Source organism: Somniosus microcephalus, chromosome 23, assembly GCF_052327205.1.
Source record: "Somniosus microcephalus isolate GS21.2 chromosome 23, FLI_Smic_1.0, whole genome shotgun sequence".
NCBI classification, from domain to species: domain Eukaryota; kingdom Metazoa; phylum Chordata; class Chondrichthyes; order Squaliformes; family Somniosidae; genus Somniosus; species Somniosus microcephalus.
The window spans coordinates 18,742,970-18,755,918 of record NC_141009.1 but is presented as its reverse complement, the minus strand read 5'-3'; the positions used below and the strand labels follow the sequence as shown (position 1 = coordinate 18,755,918).

Sequence of the window (12,949 nt, the reverse complement as noted above, 5' to 3'; positions counted from 1 at the left end):
TTGTGGAACCTTTAAAAATCCTATGCATTGCTAGGTACCTTGCATGCTTCAAAGTTCTCTGTTGCTTGTGTTGCATACACACATTTAACTATGGTGCTCACCCGTAGAGCATTGTCATTGTCTTTTTTAAAAAAAATGTTATTATATATCTGTATTCAAGCAACATAGACACAGAATTTGGGCAGAAGCTGTATTCCAAACTGAGCTAAGAACTGTGAATTTGGCAAATTAGTGGGCTGGATCCAGCTGACTTTTAGACTTGTTGCAATCTTCAACAGTTTTCCACCATGTGTGGAATTTAAATCTGATCAGACCAAATCAAAAATCACGTGGCACTAATCATCAATTAGTCTTGCATCCATTTTTATTGTATTTTACTGACACAAGTCCTGTTGCTACCCAAAAAGACACTTATTTTGGTTCAATCTTATTTTAACTTTTAAAATGAATTGGTGGGGCTAATTTTCGTTCCAGAAATGATTCCCATGGAATTCTTGCTGTTATCTATTTTTTTAAATGTTGTTTGTTGGAGAGGAAAAAAATGATTTGAGAATCTGGAAAGCTTAGTGATCTCAAAGAATGGACATGAAAAATGTAAATTTAAAATCTGGAAAACGGTAGGCCAGATCATGATTAATGCAATGCTATAGGGGAAAGCTTAATAAAAGATGTTAACATCTATCAGAGAGCTGGGAACCAGCTTCTAACTACATTGTGGAAGAGTGTGATGGATGCTTTTGGCGGATGTTAGGACACCAAGTAAACAGAGTTTAGTAGAACTGCCACAAAGATAGTCGTAAATAGTCCCAAATGGGTACCATCAGAAGGTGAGAATAACCAGAGGCAGTGATTGACCAAAGAATCTGGCTTGAGGAAGCTTGTTTGTGCTGATAATTAACTAGATTAAAAAAAGAACTAGAGGATGGAGTTGTTCGGTTTAATTTAAGGTTTGTTAAACGCCTGTAACTCAAACAAAATACAGTGTTACCCGCCTTAAAAGCAAGCTTTATAGAGTGACCACTTAATATCTAATCTCAACCTTAAATAAGTAATTCAGAAGTGAATCTGTATGAGGGGGCTGCTAAAAATCCATATCAAACTTCACTTACACAACAGCTGTAGAATTGGTCCCACTTTACACCGACATCAAGAATTTATAGTGTCAGTCCAGAGTCATACTGATACTGGAGTGAAATGGATTTAGACTCCCTCTTCCTGGAGTTGCAGGACAACATTGGCATCGGTGCAAAGTAAAACCGCTTTGTACCAATGCTGCAGTTGTACTGTGAATATAGACATGGACTGGTTTCACTGTATGACACAAAATAAACCACCATTATTTCATAAGTTGAGATCAAATAGGAACTAGTATGTTCATTTAATGAAATATGACAAAATATTATATGACAAGCTGCATAAATCACTCTAGCTTGGCATAATTTTACACAGAACAAGCACTGGGAAGGAATTGTAATATTTATCTTGATTTTGATGTCTTTGTTTAATTTTTTTTTAATGAATTGACCTTAATTAACATATATATTTTCTTCTAAATGCTTCATAGTTCCCCGGATTTTTCTGCTGGGCCCACCTGTTACAGGGAAGCTTACTATTGTGAGTGCATTCTAGATTTAAACTATTTGTTAAAGAGAAAAATCTTGTAACTAAGGGTGAATAAAGGTTTCTTCTTTACATAGAAACATAGGAGCAGGAGTAGGCCATTCGGCCCTTCGAGCCTGCTCCGCCATTCAACGAGATCATGGCTGATCATCCAAACCCTAGCACCCGGTCCCTACACCGACAGCCATCCCACCCAAGCCCTAACCCCGTGTATTTAATCCCCCCTAACACTAAGGGTCAATTTTTTATCATAGTCAATCAACCTAACCCGCACATCTTTGGACTGTGGGAGGAAACCAGAGCACCCGGAGAAAACCCACGCAAACACGGGGAGAATGTGCAAACTCCACACAGACAGTCACCCGAGGCCGGATTTGAACCCGGGTCCCTGGCGCTGTGAGGCAACAGTCGCTGTGAGGCAACAGTGCTAACCACTATGCCACCGTGCTGCCGTTAAAATTTAACTTCCAGAGATGCAATGTTAGCTGTTAATATGTTTGTGTTGCCTAATATTTTTGTATACCCCATTGCTATATCAAAATTATAGTTTCTCAATCTAAAATGATTTAAGTTAATTTTCATTATTTGGAATGGAAGTAGTTATTTGTTATATATTCTTATGAAATTTGATGACCTATTATTTGCTACTTTTATAGGCTTTTGCTGCACGGTGTCAGTATTGAAAGATTATTTAAATGGCAGCTTCAGTAATTGGACCCAAGCTTCCTCAATGGAATATTTCCTTTAATGTAATATATTTGATCTTTTTCTTCAACTAAAAAGAGTGCTATTTTTACTAATTTAGTGCTGCTTCATGTTATTTTAGAGGGATTTTGTAATTTTTTGACATAAATGTGACATATCGCTGTGTTAACATTCACAGTAACTCTGTTAGGGCTGAGAGTGCAATCCAAATAATTTGATTTTCCTTATTTGAAGTTTGCATTAATCGTTAACTCCACTCTTTGTCTGTGTAGCTTTACTGGTTTCAAAAGATGAAATTAATTAAATGCAACTTTAAAATATTGTCGGTATCTAGTACATTACAAACCACAAAAATGGTTGTAATAATCAGTAACAAGTCTGCATGATGATCTGAAGCTTAAATTGCTGCATAATTGGCTTAGAAGGTAGAATGTTGCAGCTGAAAACTAAATGACGTGAAGACTGGTTTTGGCATATATAAGGGGTAAATTAAAGTATTTAGTACAGTAGGGATTTTTTTATTGCCTTTCATTTAAACTGTTACTCTCCCTCCCCCCAATTTTTATCTGCCCATTTTCCTTTGGCGAGTCCCTTTTGCCAGTCAATAAGGGCTAGACTTGTTGGGCTTAAATTTTTTAAATATTCTTTCCTGGGATGTGGGCGTCGCTGGCAAGGCCAGCATTTATTGGCCATCCCTAATTACCCTTGAGAAGGTGGTGGTGAGCCGCCGCCTTGAATCGCTGCAGTTCGTGTGGTGAAGGTTAGGGAGGGAGTTCCAGGATTTTGACCGAGCGACAATGAAGGAACGGCGATATATTTCCAAGTCAGGATTGTGTGTAATTTGGAGGGGAACTTGCAGGTGATGGTGGTCCCATGCGCCTGCTGCCCTTGTCCTTCTAGGTGGTAGAGGTTGTGGGTTTGGGAGGTGCTGCCGAAGAAGCCTTGTCAAAGAGTTGCTGCAGTGTATCTTGTAGATGGTACACACTGTGTCGGTGGTGGAGGGAGTGAATGTTTAAGGTGGTGGATGGGGTGCCAATCAAGCAGGCTGCTTTGTCCTGGATGGTGTTGAGCTTCTTGAGTGTTGTTGGAGCTGCACTCATCCAGGCAAGTGGAGAGTATTTCATCACACTCCTGACTTGTGCCTTGTAGATGGTAGAAAGGCTTTGGGGAATCAGGAGGTGAGACACTCACTGCAGAATACCGAGCCTCTAACCTGCTCTTGCTGCCACAGTATGCCACTGGTCCAGTTAAGTTTCTGGGCAATGGTGACCCCCAGGATGTTGATGGTGGGGGCTCCGGCGATGGTAATGCTGTTAAATGTCAAAGGGCGGTGGTTAGAATCTCGCTTGTTGGAGATAGTCATTGGCACCACACAAGTGCCAGGCAATGTAACTTGCCACTTATCAGCCCAAGCCAGGTCTTGCTGCATGCGAGCATGGACTGCTTAATTGTCTGAGGAGTTGCGAATGGAACTGAATACTGTGCAATCATCAGCGAACATCCCCATTTCTGACCTTATGATGAAGGAAGATATTAGAAGACAATTTCACACATCCCTACTTCACTCCTCTATGGCTTGCTCTACTTTTTTTTTTCTTGCCACTTCCTGTCTTCTCCTTATTCCTTCCCACTTTGGCCCCATCTGCAGTTTCTTCACTTCCAACTTCCACTCTGTCTGCTGCTCCAGGCCTCTATCCATCCTACATGGGCTCACTGCCTCCCATTGTTTCAGCTTGGGCATCCACTGATGTGCCAATTGAGGCATATATCACCAGTATTGTCCCAGAGGCCACCTAAACTGTTCTATTATCCCCTTTCAGTGTTTTCTTTACCAACCTTCTCCTCTGGCCATATCATCTCCGGCCTCCTTCCTATGCCCCTCATATCTTTTCCTTTCTCCAATGTCACCTGTAATCTCCTCCCACCTCTTCTGTCCTCTGGTCCAAATCAAAATTGACAACCCCCTTCACTTTTCCCTTCAAATGTCTGCTGCTTTGCAAATAAGTCACTTCCCATCCATGACGTCATTGTGAAGGCGAGTGTTGATGTTATCAGCCTTACAGAGATTTGGCTTGTCAATGGCAGTCTATTCCCCCTTGCTGAGGTTGCCTCTCCTGGGTTTTCATTCTTCCATGTCTACCATGTAGGTACCAACGATGTAGGTAAAAAGAGGGAGGAGGTCCTACAAGCTGAATTTAGGGAGTTAGGAGCTAAATTGAAAAGTAGGACCTCAAAGGTAATAATCTCTGGATTGCTACCAGTGCCACGAGCTAATAAGTTTAGAGAGAGTAAGATAGATAAGCTAAATACGTGGCTTGAGCAGTGGTGCAAGGGAGAGGGATTTAAATTCTTGAGGCATTGGAACCAGTTCTTGGGGAGGAGTGACCTGTACCAAGGGGACGGTCTACACCTGAACTGTGAGGGAGCCGATGTCCTCGGGGTAATATTTTCTAGGGCGGTTCGGGAGGATTTAAACTAATTTGGCAGGGGGATGGGAACCTAGATAGTGGAAAAGAGGGAAGTCATATGAAGTCAGAAATAGATGGTAGAAAGGTGAGAAGCAATAAGCAAAGGAGAGAAACACAAAGGGCCAAACTAATTCATAATGAGAGTGTGAAAAAAGCAAGCCTGAAGGCTTTGTATCTTAATGCTAGAAGCATTAGGAACAAGGTGGATGAATTAGTTGTGGAAATAGAGGTAAACAAGTATGATTTGATTGGAATTACAGAAACGTGGCTGCAGGGTGGGCAAGGCTGGGAACTTAACATCCAGGGATATACAATATTTAGGAAGGATCGGCAAAAAGGTAGGGGAGGTGGGGTAGCATTGCTGGTAAAGGAGGGGATTAATGCAATGGAAAGGAAGGATATTAACTCGGATGAAACGGAATCTGTATGGGTAGAAATGAGAAATAGCAAGGGGAGGAAAACGTTAGTGGGTGTGATATATAGGCCTCCAAATAGTAATATGGAGGTGAGGGAAGGCATAAAAAGGGAAATTAGAGAAGCGTGCGATAAGAGCACAGCTGTCATCATGGGTGACTTTAATTTACATATTGATTGGACTACCCAAATTAGTAAAAATTCTGAGGAGGAGGAATTCCTGGAATGTTTTCGGGACGGTTATCTGGACCAATATGTCGAGGAGCCGACTCGAGATCAGGCCATTTTAGACTGGGTATTGTGCAATGAGAAGGGACTTATCAACAATCTTCTTGTACGAGGCCCCTTGGGTCAGAGCGATCATAAAATGATCGAGCTCTCAGTCGAGATGGAGAGTGAGGAAATTGAATCAGAGACTAAGGTCCAGAACTTAAATAAAGGGAATTACGAGGGTATGAGACGGGAATTGGGTAAGATTGATTGGGTGGTGTTTCTGGGGGGATTGACAGTGGATAGACAATGGCAAGCATTCAAAGATAGAATGGAAGAATTCCAGAACATGTTTATACCGGTTTGGCATAAAAATAAACCTAAAAAGGTGGCTCAACCGTGGATAACGAGGGAAATTAGGGACAGCATAAAATCAAAAAAAAGGGCATATCAACTGGCAAAAAAAAGCACCAGACCGGAAGATTGGGGGCAGTACAGGATACAGCAAAAGAGGACAAAGGGATTAATCAGGAAGGGGAAAATAGAATACGAAAGTAAACTTGCAGCAAACATAAAGACAGACTGCAAAAGCTTTTATCGGTATATCAGGAGGAAAAGACTGGTAAAATCCCAAGTCGGTCCCTTGCAGTCCGATTCGGGAGAATATATAATGGAGAATAAGGAAATGGCAGACCAATTAAACTCATACTTTGGTTCTGTATTCACAAAGGAGGACACAAATAACCTCCCAGGAATATCGGCAAACATAGGGACTAATGAGAGGGAGGAGCTGACAGAAATTAGTATCTCTAGGGATATGGTGTTGGGTAAGTTGAGGGGACTGAAGGCCGACAAATCCCCGGGGCCTGATAAACTACATCCTAGGGTACTTAAGGAGGTGGCCCTGGAGATAGCAGATGCTCTAAGGATCATCTTCCGGAACTCCATTGACTCGGGAACAGTACCCGTGGATTGGAGGGTAGCTAATGTTACCCCAATATTTAAAAAGGGGGGTAGAGAGAAAGCAGGGAATTATAGACCAGTAAGCCTTACATCGGTTGTGGGCAAAATGCTAGAGTCCATTATTAAGGATAAAATAGCGGAGCACTTGACAAATGGGGAAAGGATCGGACAGAGTCAACATGGATTTACAAAGGGTAAATCGTGTTTGACTAATCTGCTGGAATTTTTTGAGGAAGTAACTGGTAAAATAGATGGGGGAGAGCCAGTGGATGTGGTGTACCTTGACTTCCAGAAAGCCTTCGATAAGGTTCCACACAAAAGATTATCATGCAAAATTAAGGCTCATGGGATTGGGGGCAAAGTATTAACGTGGATAGAGAACTGGCTGGCGGATAGAAAACAGAGAGTTGGAATAAACGGCTCGTTTTCGGAGTGGCAGGCAGTGACCAGCGGGGTGCCGCAAGGATCTGTCCTGGGACCCCAGCTGTTCACAATATATATAAATGATCTGGATCAGGGAATTGGATGCAATATTTCCAAATTCGCTGACGACACTAAACTAGGAGGAGGGGTGGGCTCTGATGAGGATGTCAGGAGGCTACAGTGCGATTTGGACAGGTTGGGGGAATGGGCGGATACGTGGCAGATGCACTATAATGTGGATAAATGCGAGGTTATCCACTTTGGGGGTAAAAACAGGAGGGTAGATTATTATCTAAATGGCAATAGATTGGGAGATGGGGAAGTGCAGAGGGACCTGGGTGTTCTTGTGCACCAGTCACTGAAGGAGAGCATGTAGGTGCAACAGGCGATTAAGAAGGCAAATGGTATGTTGGCCTTCATATCAAGGGGGTTCGAGTATAGGAATAGGGATACCTTACTACAGCTGTACAAGGTGCTGGTGAGACCGCATCTGGAGTATTGTGTACAGTTTTGGTCGCCCCATCTGCGGAAGGATGTTCTTGCCATGGAAAGAGTGCAGCGGCGATTCACCAGGCTGATACCTGGAATGGCGGGAATGACCTACGAGGAGAGATTGAATAGTTTGGGCTTGTACTCACTGGAGTTTAGAAGATTGAGAGGGGATCTCATCGAAACATATAAAATTATGGCAGGCCTGGACAGGCTGAATTCAGAGAGAATGTTTCCAATGGCAGGGGAGCACAGAACCAGGGGCCACAGTCTAAAAATAGCGGGCAAATCATTTAAAACAGAGATGAGGAAGAATTTCTTCACTCAAAGAGTGGTGAGCCTGTGGAATTCCCTGCCACAGAGGGCTGTGAAGGCTAATTCAATAAATATTTTCAAGAGAGAATTGGATATATTTCTGAAGGCTAAGGGGATTAAGGGTTACGGAGAAAAGGCGGGGACGGGGTACTGAACTGGTAAGATCAGCTAAGATCTCAGACGAAGATCAGCCATGATCTCATTGAATGGCGGAGCAGGCTCGAAGGGCCGAATGGCCTACTCCTGTTCCTATCTCTATGTTTCTATGTTTCTATGTTTTCCCACCCCAACTGCTGTGGTGGTGATGTAGCTGTCTTCTCCAAATCCCACCTTGGCCTTTACCCCATACATCTGGCCCGTGTTCTGCATTTGAACATGTAATTCTTTACCACCCTACCCATTCCCCCCTTTAGAAGCCTCCACCACTTTTGTTTCTCCCCTAAGCCCTAGGTCCTTTCCTCACTGAATTCACATCCCACCTGATTAGTTCCATCTCTGCACTGAACAACTCCAGATTCTTGGTGATTTCAACCTCCTTTAAAGTCACCTTTCCCAACTGGCACAGAATTTCTTGCCCTGCTCACGTCCCTCATCATCCTCCACATTGATTCCCTACCCGCACATGATCACCCCTTGACCTTGTGATTAGACGGATCTCAAGACTTTTGAGATGCTCATTTATGATGGAGCATTCTCAGACTGCTTTCTTATCTCCCTTTGTATACACATCCCCATGACAGCCCAAGGCCACTTCACTTTCTAGCCTTAGGAAAAAAATAAGCCAAATCTCCCTTACCAGCACCTTCTCAATCTCCTTTTCAGGCTCTCCAGTTATCAAGATATTGATGTCTTTGCTGACCTCCTCCATAACTGCATAGCCTGCACCTTCAGCGACCTCACCCTCATTAGATCTTGGTCAGACTTGCGCGCACATTATTCCTCTTGGTACAATAGTAGCCTCAAATCCACAGGTCGTAAATTTGAAAAGAAACCTGGAGTGTGACCTGCCTGGCAGTTCATCAGCAGCCTAATTAGTTGACAGATACGTGGTAGATGTAGTTCAGTGCAGAGAAATGTGAAATAGTACATTTTGGGAAAAAGAGCAGTGAAAGGCAGTATTCCTATAATAGTAAGATGCTTAACGGAATGGAGGAACGGAGAGATCTAGGGATGCAGGTATATAGGTCTTTAAATGTGGGAATACAGATAGGGCCATAAAAAGGCAAATAGGATTCTGAATTTCATACGTTGACTGTAAAAACAGGATATTATATTGAATTTGTATAAGACATTGGTTAGATCACAGTTGGAGTAGTTCTGGGTACCACAATATAAAGGGCATTAGGCCATTGGAAAGTTACCACAATGATTCATTTGAATGAGATCATAGTCGAGAGATTATAGTTATAAAGAAAGGCTTGAAAAAATGGATCTTTTTCACTGGAATAGAGAAGATTAAAGGGGGATCTAGTAGAATTTTTTTAAATTATGAAAGTTTTTGACAAGATAAGCAGTGAAATATTGTTTCCACTAGTTGCCAAATTGGTTAAAAGTGGGCAAAAACTGAAGATCATCATTAGATAAATGAAGGAAGATACTAGAAGACAATTTCACACATTTGAATATGGAATATTCCACAGGTAGCTATTGAAAAAATTAGGTAAAAATTGGTTTTGGCCCATTTTCGAGCCCAAAATAAGGATCGAGGCTCACCCGAAAGTAGTCCTCAGGCCTCATTTTTATTAATATAACAAGCTGCTGACCCGTGTTGCAGCTCCAGAGGCAGCTCGTCCAAAGTCGGAGGTGAAATTTGGGACAGCTGGCTTGCTGGCAGCAGCCCTGAGGTAAGTCCTGGAGGGGGAGGGAAAGAGGAACTGGCCCGCGGGAGTGCTGTGGAGCTGGGGGGAGCTCCTTAAGCCACAGTAATCCCATCAAAACTTGAGCAGAGCAGGCGTTGGGCGCTAACCGATGTTGCTGAGGGGATCCTTAAACAGGTGCTAGCCCCCTCATTAGCATATACAAGGTTCCTAATGACCGTTTAACATGGCCGCCCGGAACGCCTCAGAATTGTCTGAGGCCAATATGGTGCCAGACATATTTCAGGCGACCTTCTCACATAGCCCTGCAAAATTGCGCATTTTTGTCCCCATTTCCTGCCTGGAACATGGTCGCAACGAAGACCAATTTCTACCCCAGAATTTATAACCTCATTTGTAATTACATTGGATAAATGTTTGAAAAATAATGTAAAAAGGAAAGGGGGAAAAAGATTGCAGAAATTGGGTTGGAGTAGATCATTTCGGTTGAAGAGCTAGCACTAGTTTAATGAGCTGCATGGTCTTTTTCTGTGCTGTAATTTCTATGATTCTATCATTCATGTTGCTTTTAGTTTCATGTGAGAAAGTTTGCAATTCAATGGCCCAGAGTTTCTATGGTTGATCCTTTTCCCTTTCTTAAAAATATGTACTATATCAGTCATCTTTCACTCCTTGATATTTTGCTTGCCGTTAAATATAAATATTGATACTTCTGGTAGAGGTGCTCCATCTACATTCTCATTCTGCAGAAGCCCAACTGTCTAAATTTTCTTCCTGTTACGAATATAACTAAAAGTCAAATGGGGGGAAAATTAGCTCACACCCCCTTTGGGGCGATAAATTCGCCGGGGCGCTACTTTTAGCGCCCTGAAAAAGTTAGCACCCCTGCGCCTGAAATTGAATGTTAATGCCCCAAGCAGGAGGCGGGGTGCTACTGAAACACTCCCCCTCCCTCTTGGGGCACTCCCATTGAATATCGCAGTGCTACGTGCAGCAGCGCCAAGCACGCCAGCACGTAGCGCTGCAGTACTGCAGGCCTCCCACCCCTGATTAAAGGGGAGGGGCCTAGCGCAGCGTGCACCAGGGCCCTGCTGGACCACAGGGAAGCGGGGTGCCGGCAAAAGAGCCCGGCACTCGAGAGGAGTGCCGGGCTGACCGATCGCAGCGTCACCCTGCAGGAGGAGACGAGAGAGGGCAGGCGCTGGCAGGCGGCCCAAAAAAAAATGGCTGCCCAGCACCTGCCCTTTAATTATCGCCGCCCCAGCCGCAAAAACGCCACCCTGACCCTGTCGGACATAGCGTCCAGCGGTAGGTCAGAGGGCGTGAGCCAAGTTTGCGGCCGGGGCGCGAGCTGTGCACTGCGCACGGTGATTACTTCATCGCCAGAGGTGCAGCACCGCGGGGCACTACTGCTGCCGCTAACCTCCCGCTGAATATTGCGGGAGGTGTCATCGGCGCCGTGCCCGGGTGCTAATTGCTTTGCCCAATGGGAGGCGCAAAGCAACAGAATTTTTCCCCCAAATGTCTTCTTTTTGAGTTCTAATTTTTATATCTTAATCTTTTCTGCATCTATACTCCATCTTATTTTGATATTTTTGTGGTGTTAAAGAATCATTGAGAAATAGGGAATATGACACATTTTTCTTTCTGTCTCAATAGAGGGGTTAAAGGCAAAAACAATGGGAACTGGAATTCACTGTTTCTTATTCATCCAAATAGATGTACTATGGACATTTTTATCAGTGATGCTTAATGTTGCCCCAATTCTTTTAAAAATATCTGTATAGTATGGTATGGCATGGTCAATTCTTAAAGCCCTAAAGATTTAACCTTAAGCTACCATCTGGCATTATTCCCAGATGTGAGATTTTGCTTTTCACTTTTACTAGGCCAAGTTGCTGTGTGCCCGGATCAATACCAACCTTCTCACTTTGGACGGTATGCTAGCAGACGGAAAATCTGAGTTTGTTAACAAAGTTAACAGATTAAACAGCGAAAATAAGGTACAGTAATAGAGCTTAAGCTACTGCTTTGTGATATGTTGCATGCAGCCATTTCAAACATGTATGTGGCCTGTTCTATGTTGCCAAATAGCAGATGTTAAAAATTGATCACAGCAAACTGCCAGCGTTATGTATACTTACATGTGCTGAAATAGGTTCATACAAAAGGAATCTTCAAGCTGAAATAACTAATGGGAAATATATTCTCTCCCGATTTTTTTTTTTTTTGTCCAATTTTTTTCCTGAAGGTGATGATAACTAGGCATATGGCTTTATTAGCACTGGCAGCCCTTGGAAGTCTTAGCTGTGGCTGTTCTTAATGTACAGACAGAAAAAGGGCGGGCTATTTAACCTTTGGGACTACCACAAGTGAGCATGATCGTATCCTTACTTGACATGCACACAGGTGTACTTGTCCTGGATAGCAGTTCGGTGCACACATTCTGGCTGATGTCCCTCAGCTCCCCCTTCCTTACCCCAGGAATGCTTATGCCAATTGTAGCGTTCCAACTACTGACCAAGTTGAGTCACTACAGACCATGGTTATGAATCAATCTGATGTCTAATTCATTCTCTTGGCCAAACTGAATTGTTCCTCCATGTGTGTTTGCAGTTTATGGATATATTGTGACATTGACATCCTTGCTGCTTTTGTCATACATTGCATCGGACGAATCTGGATTCAACTGCAGCAATTGAGAGAGTTTGGTCTTTTTTTTTAGTATAATAAATACTGCCCATTTAAATTAATTTAAGTAACGCTGTAGTGTAGAAATGGATGAAAATAAGTGGAGTTACTCAGTGCTAATTAGAAGAATAAAACTCTGCTCAAGGGAGATGACAGCTCTGGAAAAATGAGTGTAGTGCAGCTCCTTAAAGAGCAGCAGGGGCATTAATTATCTTCTTAGTATTCTAGCTCTTGACTTGAAAAATTGTAATTGTGAGTCAGGCTGTAATGATACCCTTTTCTGGGCTTTAACATTTTGGTTGGCCAACACTTTTCTAACATTAATTTTGACCATGGGGAGATATGGTCAGTTTAGTACAGGAATTAGATCAGAGTTGATGTAGAGAATCCGTTCACAAATATTGATTTGAAACAGGAAGATAATGATTTAAATATTGCTAATTTACAATTGCTTCAAAGTTGATTGCTACTACAACAACAACTTGCATTTCTATTGCATAGAAAAACGTCCCAAGGGGCTTGCTTCACAAAGGCATAAACAAAAAAATTACAAATGTTAATTTACAGGGCAGTTCAGTTTACTGCTTGTGGGCACATTCACACATCATGTAGTTACTGTTTGATGGACATTCCTGCGACTAACTAGCTGGTACTTCAGATTTGTATTTTAAGTATTTTGTGATTCAAGATACTTTAGTAGAGTTCTCATTTGTTCAAATAAAATAAGTGTAACATTAGCCCTATGGTATTGTACTTTTGTGAAGGTGGTCCTCAGTGTTGCCCTATTCATGCTTCTCTTCCAATATATTGGACTGTATGACAATGGGCATTTGA

At 42.6% G+C, this 12,949-nt stretch overlaps 1 protein-coding gene across 3 annotated transcripts in view; it reads left to right on the top strand.

The window, feature by feature from the left end:
* The window catches only part of ak8 (adenylate kinase 8), a 235,233-nt gene that overhangs the window by 4,574 nt on the left and 217,710 nt on the right, over positions 1–12,949 (top strand). For all 3 annotated transcript variants that reach the window (XM_085965537.1, XM_085965535.1, XM_085965536.1), the window contains exons 3-4: positions 1,565–1,614; positions 11,314–11,427. In XM_085965537.1, coding sequence (XP_085821663.1) covers positions 1,565–1,614; positions 11,314–11,427 — 164 coding nt within the window. The remainder of the gene's footprint in view (positions 1–1,564; positions 1,615–11,313; positions 11,428–12,949) is intronic.